General features: G+C 39.8%; 1 protein-coding gene across 11 annotated transcripts in view; it reads right to left on the reverse strand.

Annotated features, from left to right (window-relative positions):
- inpp4b (inositol polyphosphate-4-phosphatase type II B) overlaps window positions 1-18,663 on the reverse strand; it is a 969,352-nt gene that overhangs the window by 432,429 nt on the left and 518,260 nt on the right. For 10 of the 11 annotated variants that reach the window (XR_006309059.2, XM_043674147.2, XM_087980071.1 and 7 more), the window contains one exon: window positions 9,886-10,004. Coding sequence is in view for 9 of the 11 variants with exons in the window: in XM_043674147.2 (XP_043530082.1) it covers window positions 9,886-10,004 (119 nt within the window). In the remaining 2 variants the exon portion in view is untranslated. Of the gene's footprint in view, window positions 1-9,885; window positions 10,149-18,663 lie in introns of those variants that run through there. The other variant, XM_087980073.1, reaches the window with a different exon arrangement.

Raw genomic sequence — 18,663 nt, forward strand, 5'->3', positions numbered from 1 at the left:
GTGTGTTTATACAATAACTATTGGAATAATTTACAATTTAAACACTTAAAATTGAAGACATCTGTAGACTCAAACGAGATACTCTGCCTTATCTGCACCCAAATGCTTATGCTGTCATAGAGTCAGAGAGATGTACAGCATGGAAACAGACCTTTTGGTCCAACTCATCCATGCCGACAAGATATCATAAACAGAATTAGTCCCATTTGCCAGCATTTAGCTCATATCCCTCACAACTCTTTCTATTCATGCATCCATCCAGATGCCTTTTAAATGTTGTAATTGTACCAGCTTCCATATATGCAGCTCATTCAATATATGCACCATCCTCTGGCAGCTCATTCCATATATGCACCATCCTCTGCATGAAAAAGTTGCCCCTTTGGTCCCTTTTATATCTTTCCCCTCTTACCTTAAACCTACTCACTTTAATTTTGGACTCTATCCCAGGAAAAAGACCTTGGCCAATCACCCTATTGAAGACCCTCATGATTTTATAAACCTCTATAAGGTCACCTCTCAGCCCCAACACTTCAGGGAAGATAGCTCCAGCCACTCAGCTTCTCCCTATAGCATAAACTCTAGCAACATCCTTGTAACTCTTTTCTGCATTCTGTCAAGTTTAACAACATCTTTCCTATAGCATGAAACCAGAATTAAATACAGTCTTTCAAAAGTGGCCAAACTAATGTCCTATACAGTCGCAACATGCATTCCCAACTCCTAAACTCAATGCACTGACCAATAAAGGCAAGTGTACCAAACACCTTCTTCACTACTCTAACTAAAACTTCATCTTCAAGGAACTATGAACCTGCACCCCAAAGTCTCTTTGTTTGGTAACATTCCCAGAACCCTACCATTAATTGTATAATTCCTGCTCTAATTTGCCTTACCAAAATGCAGAACCACACATTTATCTAAAATGAATGCCATCTGCCACTTCTTGTTAACTGGTGTCATCTAATTGGATGAAGTATAATGAGTCTGCAACATTAACCCTTCAGAAACATTATTGATGAATGGACTCTTTAACTTCAAATAATGTGGACCTTGTTAATGTTGCTCTTACCTCACGTGCATCCTGTGTGGTGTAACCTTTACATCTCACTCTTTCCAAGTATTTTTCACCCTATGATCTGGATGTCCTTGCTTATAATGATCTACCCTCACTGCTTGCAAGCAAAGCTATTCCATGTACTTAGGTACCGTGACAATATATTAAAATCAAACCAAATCAAATCAAACAACCTAATACAATATCAAAGTTGAGAAAATTAAAGTCAGATACCCAACATTCAGTTTCTAGCATCCAATAGTGGTGACATCACAACATTAAAACAAATAGTTCCGAGGAAGGAATCACAGTCACTGTGATCTACTGATTCTTGTTTTATCGCCCTCAGGGACCAGTAAGGTTTACCAAATGTATTTTACCTGCTATTTTGGAGCACTGCTTTATTATTTCAATTGTCTTATCTAGGTGATTACTCACAGGGTATGCGATGAGCAGCCATGAAAAAGTGAAGTGTGGTGCATGTACATTTCACACTTTAGTACAGGTCAAATTTATAGACCAGTTGATATCCACCCTTCAATTATTTATAATTAATGTAAAACGAAAATGGTTTATCTTTGGTACCTGCTTCCAATAATTATCTCCTCATCCAGGCAGCTTTCTGTCAATCAAGTTACTCCTGTGGAACCATCACATACTCTGATATGTGAGATCACTACATATAGCACACAAGACAGTCATCTAGAGGAAATATTTCCTATTTCAGGCTATTCCTGTTTCTTGGAAATTGTATTTAAAATGACTGTGAAAGAAATAACCAAGAGAGAACTTCTCTTTTGGGCAGCAGGGTGGCTCAGTGATTAGTACTGCTGCCTCACAACACTAGTAGCCCAAGTTCGATTCCAGCCTTGGGTCAATCTCTCTGTGGCGATTATACATTCTCCCAGTGTCTGCATCAGTTTCTGCTGGGTGCTCTGGTTTCCTCCCACAATCCAAAGATGTGCAGGTTAGGTGGACTGGCCATGCTAAATTGCCATGTATTGTCCAGAGACATGCAGGCAAGGTGGGCTAGTTATGGTAAATGTGGAATTATAAAAATAGGATGTGGGTCTGGGTCTGGACAGGATGTTCTTTAGAGGTTCAATGCAGACTTGATGGACCAAACAGCCTCTTTCTGCACTGTGGGGATTCTATGATTCAAAGAGGCATCAGTTTGATCCATATAGTAACATACTTCATATCTTAGTTAATACAGCAGAGTTCATATCTGTTACAAACATAATATTTGAAATTGAGGCTAAGATACAATTTTACCCAACTCTCAATAATGACGATACTTCATATCTTCAAAATTAATTAACTTGTCAGTCCTTTTAGGGGACATAAGTTGTATCTCAATATTCTTCATTTGAGTGTTGCATATTGTTGAATTATTTTCTATTTTAAAGTAAATTTTCACACCTTCCTTTGGACATCCCAGTTCTTTTTCTGCAAATCATTAAGGTGGACATTTGTCCACACAAGAAGTTGAACAGTATATCAGTTTCCACCTTAATGAGCAGCTGCTTTCAACCACAATTTTCCTCTACCAGCCTCTACGTCATTGCTTTTTCTGTAGCTCAGATCACATAACTACCACATAGGGAACTTTGTGTTCCACATCATTGCATATAAGATTGTCAAAGCAACACTCTATCATGCTGCTCTGAAATTCCTGCCTCGCTCTCCTTCAACCATATTTTTGTTAATTTTCCAAGCTAGCAAAGTAGCTGTTACAATGGTTTTCTGTTTCACTTGAACAGCCAGAAAAGGGATGATAAAAGGGCAAATGTTTACAGTAAGTATCTTTGGTTATCCCTTGATTCAAAAAATAAAGCCTAGCAAGTAAACGAAAACCATTCTGTTTGTTTTCCTAAGATAGGCAAATCAGAAGAATTCTTAATTAGCACCAGAAATTATATCTTGAGTCAGGAAGCTATTATATTTAACAAGTTAGGACCTGAATGCAACTTACCAGTGGAATCAGTCTGACAGAAAATCCATAACTCCTTTCAAAGGACAGGTGAAGAATAAAGTACAAGTCAATGGGTGGTATCTTGTAAGGGACCGAATGATGTGGACTATAGCCAATTTGAGGATCCAGAGGTCTTACAAGGCTGGTTACTACACCTCAGGATATGTGGTTGTGCAGGAATCAGACAGTCACAGTGTTGTACAGCACGGAAACAGACCCTTCGGTGCAACCCCATCCCCACCCGGCTGACCAATTCCCTAAATTAATCTAGTGCCAACACTGGGCCCATGTCTGTCTAAACCCTTTCTGTTCGTGCACCCATCCAGATTCCTTTTGAAATGTTCAAACTGTACCTATCTCCGCTACTTCCTCTGGCAGTTCATTCCATGCATACATCACCCTCTGCATGAAAACATTGCTCCTTCAGACCCTTTTATATCTTTCCCCTCCCAACTTAAACCTATGCCCTCTAGTTTTGGACTCCCCTACCCTGGGGAAAAGACATTGTCATTCATCCTATCTATGCCCCTCATGATTTTATAAACTTCTATAAGGTTTCCCCTCAGCCTTCAACATTCCAGGGAAAATAGCCCCAGCTTATACAGCCTCTCTGTATAGCTCAAACCCTCCAACGCTGGCAACATAATTGTGAATCTTTTCTGCACCTGATGATGTTTAACAACATCTTTCCTATAGCAGGGAGACCACAACTGAAAAAAGTATTCCAAAAGTGGTGCAACCAATGTCACAACATGACATCCCAATTTCTAGGCAATGCACTGAACAATGAAGGCAAGTATATCAAACGCCTTCTTCACTACCGTGTCTAACTATGACTCCACCTTCAAGGAACTATGAACCTGTATCCCATGTTCAGTAAGACTCCCTAGGACTCTACTATTAAGTGTATAAGTCCTGCCCTGATTTGCTTTATCAAAACACAACACCGCACGTTTACCTAAATTAAACTCCATCTGCCACTCCTGGCTCATCTAATCATGGTCCTGTTGCACTGAGATAACCTTCTTCACTGTCCAATACACCACTAATTTTGGAGTCTATAGGCCTAGGGTTTTCTGGCTCCAACTCCATTTCCTGGAGGTTTAGTGCTCTTTGTCTCCTTGAACCTAGTGATGTAACAATACTGGACCCAAGAGCTGCAGGAGGGGGAGGCTATACTATATGCTGTGAATGTCACTGCGGTGCTGAACTTCAATTGACTGGCCTCTTTCAAGGAGCAATAGGGGACCTTATTGAGATTTCTCAGTTACACACCCACAAATACATCAGGGCAGACACAAGGTCATGCAGGTTTGTTTTGCTCCCCCAAGACGAGCTCGGTGTTGCAGCCCAGACTGTTGGATTCAGGAATATTGCACGGTTCACACAACTGCAGGGTGTAATCAACTTTACACACATGGCAGAGAGAGAGAGCTGGACCTCAACACTGCAGAATTCAACAGGAAGGGGTCCCATTCTATTCATTATCACGTGGTTTGTGATCATTTTCTGGAACTGTGTGCCCACTACCCTGGCAGCTGGACTTGTACATTCTGGAGCACTGTCGTGCACTTGGTGCATTTGAGGATCCAGAGGTCTTACAAGGCTGGTTACTACAAGATATTGTGACCTTGGCTCATGACACTATTGCACAATTCTTGACAGATGCAGAGCGCAGATACAATGCAAATACCTACACCTCAACTAGTGCCATGATGGAGCAGAGTATAGGGCTGCTGAAGATGCAATTTTGTTGTTTGGACCAGTCTGAGGGGTTTCTCTAGGTCAGTCTGGACTCTCTGTTGCATCATCCTGGCATTCTATGTTTTGCGCAATTGGAGCAGGCAACAAGTTGATGTCCTGGATATTGAGGAGCTGATGGAATGGTAGCAATCTTCCGGAGAAGGATTGAGGTATTGGAAAAGAGAAGCCTGCTGGTGTCCATGACAGATCTCAGCTGAAACAGGCACTACACATTGGATAGAATCTCATTAATACCCTCTTCCAGTGGAAGATAGCTATGTGCACCTTCAATCATTGACTATTACATTCTTATGTCATGATGCCTAAAACATTCAGCCTCTTTTGACTTTATTTTAATTCCCTTTTGTGTTCTGTAAATAAAAGATCACATTTGTGTTTACATTTACAAGATAGGGAGAGAAAATCTGCTTGAATTTGGTGAAAAACACTCTAAAGCAACTTAACCCAATTTGCACTTGACCAAAAAAAGCCCAATGCTATCATCTTGAGGTGACACAGAGAAAATTTAAAAAAATAAATTCCCTTTAAAAACTTAAATTTTGAAGGTATCCATAATAATAAATGTAGTCATGTATTTGGAATGTTTAATAGATTAATTCATTGAAAGATTTCTTCAATAAGTCTGCAGAGATGATAAAGTTGTAAATAGTATAAACAACTGCTTAGATTATTAACACAACTCTTTTTGCATAATTCAACAGTGAATATTACCAGAAAGAATGAAGGGGAAAGACTTTTAGAGTTAGGTAGTTGTTGAATTATTAACCATTTCTTTTTAGTCAACAGTAAACTGATCAAAAAAACACCTTAATGCTTTTAATGCAAAATGTCCCAAAGCACTCCAGATACATCATCAAAAAACATTTGACATCAAACTGCAGAAGGACATATGAGGACAGGTAACCATAAGCTTGATGAAAGTGGGAAGCTTTAAGGAGTAACCTCAAAGGAGGGAAAGAGAGAGGTAGAAAGGTGGGTAGGTTTAAGGTGGAAATTTCATAGACAGCCAAAAAAAGTCACTAATGATATGATAAAGGAAACCAGGAATCCACAAATGGTCAGAGTTGCAGGAATGCAGAGTTCTCATAGGTTTGTTGAACTTAAGAAGGTCACAAAGATATTCAGAAGCAAGGTCATGGAGGAATTTGACTACAAGGCTAAAACAAAATCAGCTTGAAGTGGAGCAAAGACTATGTGGGTCACTGGGCATCAGGGTGGTGGGATTTGGCATAAGTTAAGTTTTGGAGCTGGGGTGTTGGATGAGCTGAAATTATGGAAGGATTGAAGATGGTAGGCTGGCTAGCATTAATACTATTTCCAGAACAACTCCCCTTTTTAAAAATGATGTCAGAACTGTACAAGCATTGCGGCACATTTAAATAACCTACCATTAAATATCCTGTGCACAATCCCACCGGATCGCAATGCTGCTTTACTCACACTGTCACGTTGCCAGTAATAGCAAGCTACGTTACCAGGGTAATGCCTTTCCTCCCCAGAATTGATAAATTTGATGACTTCTTTCTACCTTTCATCTGTGGCTGCTGAGACAGTTGTTTACATTATGAATACACTATTATATATGATTTTAATACGCTTCAAGAACAGTCATTCCAGAGCTGAGAATAATTTGCAAACACAAGGTTCTTGCAAGACAAAAGGAAACTTACGTATTAACAAATTTCCAGTGTAAACATGAATAAGTATAACTGCTTCTGAACATCAAGTTCTTGTGTTAGTCTAGCATGGTTTATAACAAAAGAAAATTTAAAAAAAAAAGAAATTTAACAAAAATGTGACCAACTTCATTTAAAGTGTAAATACTCAGACCAAAGAAAAAGATAAAATTTTGAAATCTTTAGTTTTGGGAAAGTTGTCCCAGTGACTTTAATGGAAAATAGCTACTATTGATCTCAACTTGTAGACGAGAAAGGTCGCAAACTGAATCTATTTCAAGTTAAGTGATGTTACCAAGATTGTGAGCGCAACTATTGTAATTGGCTTCGGTATCCAAGAATTGAAGTTAGGAGAAGAATCAATCATTATCCATGCTTATCAATATTTTATTATATGTCATTGTCACTTCTGGGTGGGTTCTTGCTATATACAAATTTATGTTATGTTTCGGACATTAGAATCCCTACAGTGTGGAAACAGACCATTTGGCCCAACAAGTCTACATTAACCCTCTGAAGAGTATCTCACCTAGACCCAATCCCCTACCCTATTACTTTTATATTTCCCCTAACTAATGCGCCTAACCTACAATCCCTGAAGACCACAGACAATTTAGCATGGCCGATTCACCGAACCTGGAGAATGCAGACTGCAGGTGCTGGAGATACAGTCGAGAGTGTGGTGTTGGAAAAGCACAGCAGGTAAGGCAGCATCCAAAGAACAGGAGAATTGACATTTCGGGCATCAGCCCTTCATCAATTCACCTAACCTGCACTTCTTTGGACTGTGGGAGGAAATCGGAGCACCCAGAGGAAACCTACGCAGACATGGGGAGAACGTGCAAACTCCACACAGACAGTGGCCCGAGGCTGGAATTGAACCTGGGTCCCTGGCACTGTGAGGCAACAGTGCTGACCACTGAGCCACCATGCCACCCAGTAACTGTACGTCAAAAGCACTTGAATGAAAATGGGGTCTTGGAGTGAATCAAGAAAGCAGTATTAATGCTTTACTTAAAGAGTATCCCACTCAAACCCATTCTCCTACCCTATTACTCTACATTTACCCCTGACTAATGCACCTAACGTACATACCCCTGAAGACCTTGGCCGATTTAGCATGAACAATTCACCTAACTTGCAAGGCTTTGGATTGTGGGAGGAAACTGGAGCACCCGGAAGAAACCCTCACAGACACAGAGAATATGCAAACTCCACACAGACAATTGCCTGAGGCTGAAAACAAACCAGGATCCCTGGCACTGTGAGGCAGCAGTGCTAACCACTGCGCAACCGTGCCGCCCAGTAACTGTACGTCAAAAGCACTTGAATGAAGACGGGGTCTTAGAGATCCCCATGAATCAAGAAAGCAGTATTAATGCCTTACTTTCTTTTCTGACTTAGCAGGATGAGGAAAAGAAAACGTGGCCTGATGTCATTCAATAGCCTGAGATCTCTCATACAGAATAATTAATTGAGTTCTCTTCTGGAAGGAGAACAGAAATTGCTGGAAAAGCTAGCAGATCTGGCAGCATTTGTGGAGAGAAAGCCGAGTTAACGTTTTAGGACCAGTGACCCTTCTTCAGACATGAACAGTCTTCAGAACAGTCACTTGACCTGAAAAATTAATTGTGATTTCTTTCCAGCGATATTGCCGGACCTGCTGAGCTTTTCCAGCAATTTCTGTTTTTGTTTCTGATTTCCAGCGTCTGCAATTCTTTGATTTTTCTCTTTTGGAAGGATTCATTGTCATTTCCTTGCCCACAAGACTCTACCCAGTACCAGTCAGCAGTTGGAGGAGTGATAACCAAAGGACAAACTTATAAAATAAAACCTTAAACTATACATTTATTTCATCTTACACTTCCTTCAAACTATGTAATCGAAGGGTGTAAATATAATTAATTCATTTGAGTAATGAAAGTTTGTTGAAAAATGATACGATTTTTCTACTTTATGAATCAGTTAGCCTACGAATTTCAGTCAATACTTCAAATCCTACCAAGAAATATCAATCTTTTGATCGAGAACTGCACTTCCTGCACTGGTTCCTGCAGAAGTGCAACATTTCCTATTACAGACATTTGGAAATCCCGAAATGGAGATCACTAGTTTCATTGAACAGATCTCCTGTTCTTCAAAGAAAATTACACTGCATTTCAAGTATCTGCTGAAATCAAAACTGCCTTCATGCAGCAAAATGTTGGAACCAAAAAGAACAGCAAGTGGTTTGAAATAAGCAGTCACAGTCTCAAAGCGACCAAAGATTGAGCTTGCAGCAGCTGGATCTGCAGTCTATGGGGAGCTCAGTGATCAGACAAAGAATCTTCAGCACCTGTCATTTTCTCCTCGATTTAAAGGAGCATAGCAGTTTTCAAGTTTTGTTCTTGGGGAAATATTTTTTTTTAAAAAACCTTTCAATTATTTTCTTCAGTTGCACAGCTAGGAGCTGCTCAGTTTGTTTCTATTATGGGCAATCTGTTGCAAAATTAAATAACTGCCCTTGAAAGACATCCAAATCTTTGAGACACTACATGCCTCATTCAAATATTTACTCTGTATTTGAGGAAGTATAAAAGAGTGCTTTTTCATGCTATTCCTGGAGTCTGATGTAAGTATTATGTAAACAAGAGGCCTGCCATCCCTGCACACCACCCACTCATGTCTACTGCATTCTGCCCTCACTAATAGTGTAGGTATTCAGAGATACAGAACTATGCAGTGTATATCAGCAGACCTCTCCTCTGTATACACAGAAACCAAAGAGTACCACGACATCATAAGGCCATGAAGCACATAGGAAAGTTTAGTGATCAACACATCATGCATTAGCACATCTTGACTCACTCAAGTATATTCTCAGAATCAACGCTGTCCAATAGAGATCTAGGAGAAACAGTATCAGTCAACAGGACATAAAATCCACGAAAACCACAGGAGTGGCATCGCATTTTGCTACCCCACACAAATAATTGGATAGCAGAATTCTATGCCACCTATATTAAAAATTGCTGTCGGGCCGATTATGTGCATGTTGCAAACTGTACCATATGTCACAATCCTCCCCATTTTGGTCAAAATATGAAGTATTTTCATCACATTTTACTGAAGCTACGATTATTCTGTTATATGAACTACCAAGTTAGCTATTAAAAAGCTACTAATCAATCCATGCTTCCAGACCACATGATTCATCATTGCATCAACTGCATTAGCAATTCGTTCAAAGCTTCGTTTACACAAAGCTTTGCCCTGTTTTCTGCTAAAAGGTTGAATTTTAACTCTAAAATACAGCCTTCTTGCTTTGTGGAGTGGCAATTTTTTTTTCAGAACATCAGAAATGTGTCAAGTTAGATACAAGGCAATCTATATACAGAAAGCAACTAAAAGTAAGTACATGCAAGACCACTTACCTCCACTGTTTCAGTATTAGAGTATCTGATCAGACTCTGTTGTGTAGGATTTATGATAGTGATCTGCACAAAAGAATTTGGTTTCCGTTCACGAGTTGTTGCCACCAGTTCCTTGCATGCTGGTACAAAATGCAAAAAAAGAATTGTAAGCTTGGCTTTCTAACAGAAAGCTCAGACAAAAAAACACCTCGGCACAGGACAGACTGGATTTATCCCCAGCCGAGTACTCCGCTGTACAGAGCAACTTTCCAACTAAAGGAAGTATTTGGAAGCAAAGCTTATTGAAGGAAGTCACATGTCAAAGCTTGTTTGGAGGCTTTTCCATAAACTATACCATACCATCCTTTATTTGATTTTATGCCAATATTTTACTGCCAAATGTTCTTCAGTTGTCTGATCTGAGTGCACACACATACAATGTATCTTTGTACTAATTCACTACCCAAGTTTTATCAGGAAATAACTCACTTCACCATCTGTTACACCATAACGATCTGCTATAATTTTAAGCAGCAACAAAAAAAACCTTTCAACAGACTGGAATAGTTTCTCCATAAAGAAACCCTGCTTGTCTTTAATACTACACTGCCTTTCATTCAATGCTGTTACACATACAGAAATGATTCGACAACTGGTGGAATAAAATCATTCACAAGGTTCAAAGTACTATGCATGGTGTTTTTTTTAAACAAATGATTCACAGAAACAAGAGCTTTGCTCATTTAAAAGTAAGCTAATGGAACAGGAAACATTTTGGAAAACCGACTCGGCTGGTAACAAGCTGGTGCAGATCAATCTGCTTAATGCATTTGCCAGAAGGAATGTAGTTCAGGAAATGAAATCTGTGCCTCAGTATAGTTTAAACAGAATGCTCCAGACGCACTGTTAAAATAACATTGCACAGCAATCAAACACATATCAGTGAAATGTGATAGCTGGGGAAGGGAACATAGAGGATTTCAAAGGACAAATAATATTTTCCAATCATATCCAAATGGTTTGTTTGAATCTATATGGTAGGATTAAAAATTACAGACAATTAGCATGATTTCCTTAAGCTGGTAACACTGACATTTCATCTATAATGAAATAACTAACAAAATAAATAAGTAATATTTTTCCAGTATTGCCTGCCCCTCCTACTAACCACATAGTTCATTCTTATTGCCATCTTCCCCTCAGTTTACTGGCCATGAATGTAATTTTCTTATAAAGGATAAAGCTTACTGATAAATTAAGGGTTTTGTTTAATGGAAATGTAATGTTACGCTTCCTTTCATGTCATACTTCATTTTAAGGTATTACCTCTCGTTGTTGGTTCTGACAGAATGGTACCTATAGAAAATAATTGGATCAATTTCATCTAAAAAAATTACTCTCAGGTTATTGATGTTGTAGGCAAGACTACATTTATAACCCTGAGAAAAAGATCATGATGACCTTCTTGAACATTTCATTCTCAGATTATACAACTTGCGTATTGCGTCACTACAGAGGTCACTTAAGAGTCAACCACATTGGATTGAATACACATCATCAATTAACTAACTGGGATTTTATGTCACAATCCAACAACTTCAAGATCACTAGCTTTTCATCTCCAATTTATTTTCAAAATCTCAGTCTGCCATACTAGAGTAAATTTCTAACTGGGATATACTTAACATATCACAATCTGTTAATTAATGAAATATTATCCTTTGAAAAAATAATAGTTATTTATAGTAAGTTTTATTAATTTTTCATCTTTAGGGAAACCATACGGTTACCAAAACTGATGTGTTCTCAAGTTCATTGTTTCTTATTGAAGTAAAAGTTTCTGACATTTGTCTCGTGAAAGCCCACCCCCTCCTCACAAACCCACTCTAGTAAATTCAACTCACCTCTCATTTTCTTCTTCATCAAATATTATCATCAGGTTTTTTTTGAGGTGCGGTGAGGGCATTGATGGCGAACTACCAAGGTTCAAGGTCACTACCCCTCCAAAACTAAATGCAACTCCAGGATATTGGGCGTGCTCAGATAAATATGGAAATCCTGAAGTTGCAGAGTCAGGGTTCTGACACAGACTGTGCTATGAACCCTAAGCCACCATCACAGCTAGCGATCATGAAACATTAAGAAATTAATTTTCCTGCTCCCATTTACTTTTAGAAATTCCATTAAGTTTAACCGGACACAATTTTTTAAAATAATGACAATGTGATTGATAAAATTAATGAACTATAAGTTGAAAAATCTTTTATGTTCATAAATTGTAAAGAAGGGTCAATGGACCCAACATAATGACTCTGCTTTCTCTACATGGAAACTGCTGGATCTGCTGAGTTTCTCCAGCAACATCTCTTTTGTTTCAGATTTCCAGCATCTGTAGTTCTTGAATTTTTTATTAAATATGACAAATATGTACCCCTCAATGACATAACTAGAATACATTTCAGTTCAATGCATTACAATAAGGATGCAATCATACTGAAGAGTAGAGAGGTGTTTATGAATCTGTGAGGATTGGAACATGATAGCTGTGTGAAAAGATTGAATAGTTTAAAATTGCCTTCTTTGGATACTGACGGGACAGTTAATGGAGGTGTCATAAAAATATGACAAGCATCGCAACAGAGGATATAAAGGACCTACTTCCCTTAGCAGAGATGTCAATAGCCACAGAATATACATTTAAAGTAACTAGCAGGAGGATTAGAGGCAAATTAAGGATACCCTTTCCCATCCAAAAACTGGTGAGACTCGAACTCACCTGTCTGAAATAGTGATAGAAGCAGAAAATCTCATTACATTGAAAAAATACTGAGATATGCATTTATTTTCTGTAATCCAATTGGGGTACAGACCAAATGTTGAAAAATATATTAGCTTCCATAGCTCTTTTTGGCCATGGCCTCCATCTGTGCTGCAAACTTTTAACATGCAATCTTTGAGAAGATTTGGTGACACTTGGATCATAGAGCAGTAAGTGAGCAAGCTTTGAAGATTTAACAGCAAAAAACATGCCCAAAAAGTTGTGTCTTCTTTTTTAATGCATGTTTAATCTCAATAGTATGAAAGAAACTTGTGTACTTTTGGCAATAAATCAGAAAAATCAGGAATGCACCAAATACACAAAACGCTCACTGCAATCTGGCAAGATTCAACAGGTATTGAATAAACGATAATTTTTGGAAATTTCCCGAGAAGTGTCAAGACCAGTGCTCTGCGCCTCATGACAAGAGCGGGAATAGGATCCTGAATGTTCTTGCACACATTGTCTCCTGCTTAATTCAGCAGTAAAATTTACATGTTTAAGTGCATATAAAAAGTGAAAGCAAGTCACTAAATTGTGGGAGGCTTCATAACTAAGTCAGATTCTGTAAAAAGACATGCACACGTATCCAATTATTCCTGTTGCAATCAGAAGCAACAATCCAACCTAATTTCTAACTCCTCAATGCACTGTCACTGCAGCCAACTGTTGAGTCTCTATTGCTATCTTGTATCATGGCATGCATTAAGCCATAATTTGAAACAAACATCTTCAGTCAGATGACTTGTCTATGTATTTGGAAGTCATTTACTCCAGATATTTTTAGCATCTTTGTTTCAGAATAGTCTTATATGAGCACCCTATGTCCCACATCATTTACAGCAGTCTTAAACACATCTCTCAGACACAGATTTCCTTTCTTATTAATGGAGACTAGATGAAGTTGAACAACTATCATGAAGAAAAGAAGTTTGGAAAAGGAAAGAAATTTCAATAAGAATATGAACAAAATGACTCAATGGGATAAGCCTTTTTTTTAAGGTAAAGGTCGGTTTCATCGGGTTTTAGTGAATTTCACACTGAGACACTTAGTGAGATCTCATAACAGTAGATTAGATTAGATTAGATTAGATTACTTAGTGTGAAAACAGGTCCTTCAGCCCAACAAGTCCACACCGACCCTCTGAAGAGTAACCCACCCAGACCCACTTCCCCTACATTTACCCCTTCACCTAACACTATGGGCAATTAAGCATGGCCAATTCACCTAACCTGCACATCTTTGGACTGTGGGAGGAAATCGGAGCACCCGGAGGAAACCCACGCAGACACGGGGAGAATGTGCAAACTCCACACAGACAGTTGCCCGAGGTGGGAATTGAAACCGGGTCTCTAGCGCTGTGAGGCAGCAGTGCCACCGTGTCGCACCGTCTCGCACCATATCTTACCAACACACCTTATTAACTGCCTATCCCGTTCTGTGGCATTGCCAAATTCCAATTTTAGCCCCATTCTACCACTCACTGCAACAACTCAACTTTGTCGGGGCATCCTGGAATAGAATTGATCCCTAGCAGTGTGTTTAAAAGCCTGACCAAGACAAGCACCATCTGTTCACAGTCATCTTTCATGGATTCTCTCATTTGCCTTGAACATGGAAAAGAAGGGAAAATTGGCGCCCCACTTTGCAGGCATGGACCCGGAGGTTCGTGGGCTGGGTGATCAGAATGTGGGACATCCTTTTCCTCCACAATGGCAGTGGAGCCCTTGTCACCAAACCTTACCAGTGTGTCTGAGGTTGCCACCTGAATCAGTGCAGTTTCAGTCAACTGGAGAAATGCACTGTAATGTAGGGAGAAGGCCAATGACCTTCTCCACCCTACCGACGTAAGTGTGATACCATCTTCTTTCTGTCACCTCTCATTCATTCTATGATGCTATTGTACCCATCTCTCACCAAGGTTGGAGTTCTGCCACTGTCAGCATGCCTGAAATACCTTACTTCAGTTGTTGTCATCCAACCTAACCCCAAAAACCACTCATTCTGCATGGCGCCTGCACCGTCCATTCACTTGCCAAGGACAGTTCCCAGTGTTAGAAATAACAGTTGTGCTACTCACTTTAATCTCCCTTATTCACTAACTCTCTCTCATTCCAAAAGGAAAATAGTCCACAATAGGGTAGAAAGTGTCAAGACAGTTGGGCTGCCTGAAATTCAACTCCTCACCCTTTACATGGAGAGCATCCTGACTCTGTCTGCCCCCAGTGGCCAACTGACGTTGTGCAAGCTCCTAGACTGGTATCAGGCTGCCTTTGACTCAGGGTTCTTGTGCCAGGGTCATAGTGATACAGTCATAGAGATATTCATGGGAATATCTCTATGACTGGCTAGACCTACATTTTTTATTGTTCCTAGATGGCAGTTATGAGTCAAGCACATTGCTGAGAGTCTGGAGTCACATGTAGTCCAGACCAGGTAAGAATGTCAGTTTCTCTCCCTAAAGTGCATTAGTGAACCAGATGGATTTTTTCCAACAATCAACAATTGTTTCATAGCCATCATTAAACTCTTAATTCCAGATTTTTTAAAAAGTGAATTCAAATTCCACCTTTAGTCATGGTGGGATTCAAATTCAGAGTCTCCAGAACATAACCCTGTATTCTGGAATAAGAGTCCAGTGATAATACTACTAGGCCATCACAACCCCAATATTTATTGCCAAAACCAACAACATTCCCACTCTTGTGTGATTCCTGCACAATGTTTGATTAATGTTACAGATAAGGAATAGCAAATTTAAATCATATCTTTCTGAAGTTTAATTTTGAACAATTTCCTCCCTGGCTTAAATGAGCATACAAAGGTCAATTCACTGAGCTTCTGTGCACAAACAATGCAGAACTCTTTGATAATTAACACTAATAAATAACAGTTCATTTAGTAAATATGTCTCAACGTGTTCTCTAAATTCAGTATAGAAGACCGCAAAGAAAACTAAAAAAAAGTTTTGAAAAGACTCATGCCTAAAAGAAGAAAAAAGCCGTGTGGTTACAAATCTAGCTCCACAAATGACTTAATTAGGAGCATGCTTTCCAATGTATCAAATGAGATATGTAGAAACGCAATATGCTTCTAGTACAGTGGTAACCATCTGAATGGAACCAATTTAAATGACAGCTGAGGACTTATTGACCATATTTTCCACTCAAAAGACTATTTAGGCTCATGTTACCATTGCCTGTTTTGATTATTCAAGCTTCCTGTAGCCAATATTCAAAGCAATAAAGTCATTAACTTTTTTCCTCCCTGTACTTTAAATTGCACTGTACTCCCAGCCAAGAGTATGCATGGGCACATTTCTATTCCATTTGCATGCATTCTTTTCATCATTAGAGGAAACTTACAGCCATTCTTTATTTCCTAATGTTTTTAGTATCTCATGTTGAAAGATTGGAGCGACTGGGCTTGTATACCCTTGAGTTTAGAAGACTGAGAGGGGATCTGATTGAGACGTATAAGATTATTAAAGGATTGGACACTCTGGAGGCAGGAAACATGCTGATGGGTGAGTCCCAAACCAGAGGACACAGCTTAAAAATAAGGGGTAGGCCATTTAGGACAGAGGTGAGCAGAAACTTCTTCACCCAGAGAGTGGTGGGTGTGTGGAATGCTCTGCCCCAGAAGGCAGTGGAGGCCCAGTCTCTAGATTCATTTAAGAAAGAGTTGAATACAGCTCTCAAGGATAGTGGAATCAAGGGTTATGGAGATAAGGTAGGAAAAGGATACTGATTGAGGATGATCAGCCATGATCATAATGAATGGTGGTGCAGGATCGAAGGGCAGAATGGCCTACTCCTGCACCTATTGTCTATTGTCTAGTAATTAGGTGAGGCAGCATGCAATTTATACTTGATGATCATTTCAGCCATGTCCTATAAAAACTCTCTTCAGAGTGTGTAAAAACTCTCAATGGGGATGAGGGCAGTAATTATACAAAAAAGGCTGATACTAACAACTGAAAATTGCATTCACCTTACCACATACCTCCCTTTGGAGCTGTAAAAAGAAAATCAACTTGATGAGGAGCCAAAGTTCCTCACACGTGCCTTACTTCTTTTGTCATTAATCACAGCGGTGATGAAGTCTCTTTTTGCACCAGAATAAAAGCTTCTCCATAACTGTCATCATGTCAACTCAAAACCACACAGCATCAACACTGACTTCACTCGTTTCCAAATCTCCCATGCCCCCATCTCAACCCAGATCCAACCTGCCAACTTGGCAATGCCATCTTGACCTGTCCTACCTGCTCTTCTTCCTGCCCACCTATCTGCTCCGACCTATCACAAGTATCCCCCACCTGTATCCACCAATTACCTTCCCACCATCCCCATCCCAATCCCCTATTTCTCATTCCCCTTCTTCCACATTCCTGATGAAGGGCATATGCCCGAAATGTCGACTCTCTTGCTTTTTGGATGCTGTTTGACTTACTGTCCTTTTCCAGCACCACACTTTTCAACCCAGGTGTCACTGAGACCTGGCTAGACATCAGAAGCATCCAACCGCATTGTTTATGCAAGTTTCTCACTAGGCAGCAGAGGGTTGCCAACTAAGGAGAATTTAAGCTTGGTAAACCCTTTATTCATACCGCAACTTGTCCATTAATATTCAGCTTATCTTACCAAAGATGGCAAACAAGCAAGATATCAAGAATTATTGAATTGAAAGTCAGAGCCCCTGACTAATGGTACTGGGACGACCTGCCTGACAGGGGCCTCCTTGACTGGATTGAGGACTAGGCTCCACCCAGTTTCTGACATAGTACCTGGTGATTCCAGCTCATCATTAGCTGTGACCAGACTTCACATTACTCAGCATCAAACAGAATCTTAAAGCATGACCCGTGTACACCAGCCACAGGCACCCCTTGAAGCCAGACATCAGCATCTGGTATTTGACAATCCGTAATGATTACGGTGACACATCTCCAATACACATGCAGGACGCTCAGGAAATATAAACCTGCATTGCAGGGCGCATCAGCAACTAACATTGAAAGGTGCAGTATAGACACTTTGTGGCAAAACAGAAACCTAGTTCATAATTAGCTGCATTTCAGAGCTGTTTGCTTACTCTCTCAGTCTTCACTCATCTACCTACATTCTTTGTTTTTATTCATTCAAGGGACAAGGATATTGCTGGTTATACCAGCATTTATTGCCCACAGGGCAGTTGTGAGTCAACCACATTGCTACAAATCAGGAGTCACATGTCAGCCAGACAGGGTCAGAATGGCAGTTTCCTTCCCTAAAGGACGTTAGTGAACCAGATGTTTATTTCCAACTGTTGACAATTGATTCATGGTCATCATTAGACTTTGAAGTTCAGATTTTTATTTTATTGAATTCAAATTCCACTATCTGCCATGGAGGGATTTGAATTCAGATCCCCAAAACATTATCTGGGTCTCTGGAATACTAGTCCAATAATAATAACACTTGGCCATCACTTCCCTCACATATTCTCACAGCATCATGCCTTGCCATGTCTGTCAAGCATTGATGCTTCAGCAAGAGTAAAAGGCTATATTAATTCTGCCATATCGTTGAGCAATTTTGTGTGGAAACACAGACAGGCTGCTTGTCATGCTTATCAGTAGGTAACTAACTGAAGTGACAACATTTTGATGTAAAGGACACTGAGACATCAGTTTAAGCACCTACACCACGTGACAGCTGTCTAAACAGCAAACACATGGCATATATTCAACCATGTCGGAAACTGGGTGGAGGCTGGTCCTCAGTTCGGCCAACACGTTCAAGGTACCATCATTCGGGGCTTGGCAGTGGTCAGTCATCAGGTTGGGACACACACTATCATTGGTTTGGTTCGATTGCAATCTGGGGAGTGGGCAATGAGCCATCCCACAGGTTCGGCAGAAGTCAGAGAAATTGCATATCAGCACTTCGGGACAGACAGCACTTGGAGTCTGGTCAATCAGACGACTGGGCTGAAT

The sequence above is a fragment of the Chiloscyllium plagiosum genome, unplaced genomic scaffold, assembly GCF_037043375.1.
Source record: "Chiloscyllium plagiosum isolate Xiang-an unplaced genomic scaffold, Cpla_swu_hap1 HiC_scaffold_36, whole genome shotgun sequence".
NCBI lineage: Eukaryota > Metazoa > Chordata > Chondrichthyes > Orectolobiformes > Hemiscylliidae > Chiloscyllium > Chiloscyllium plagiosum.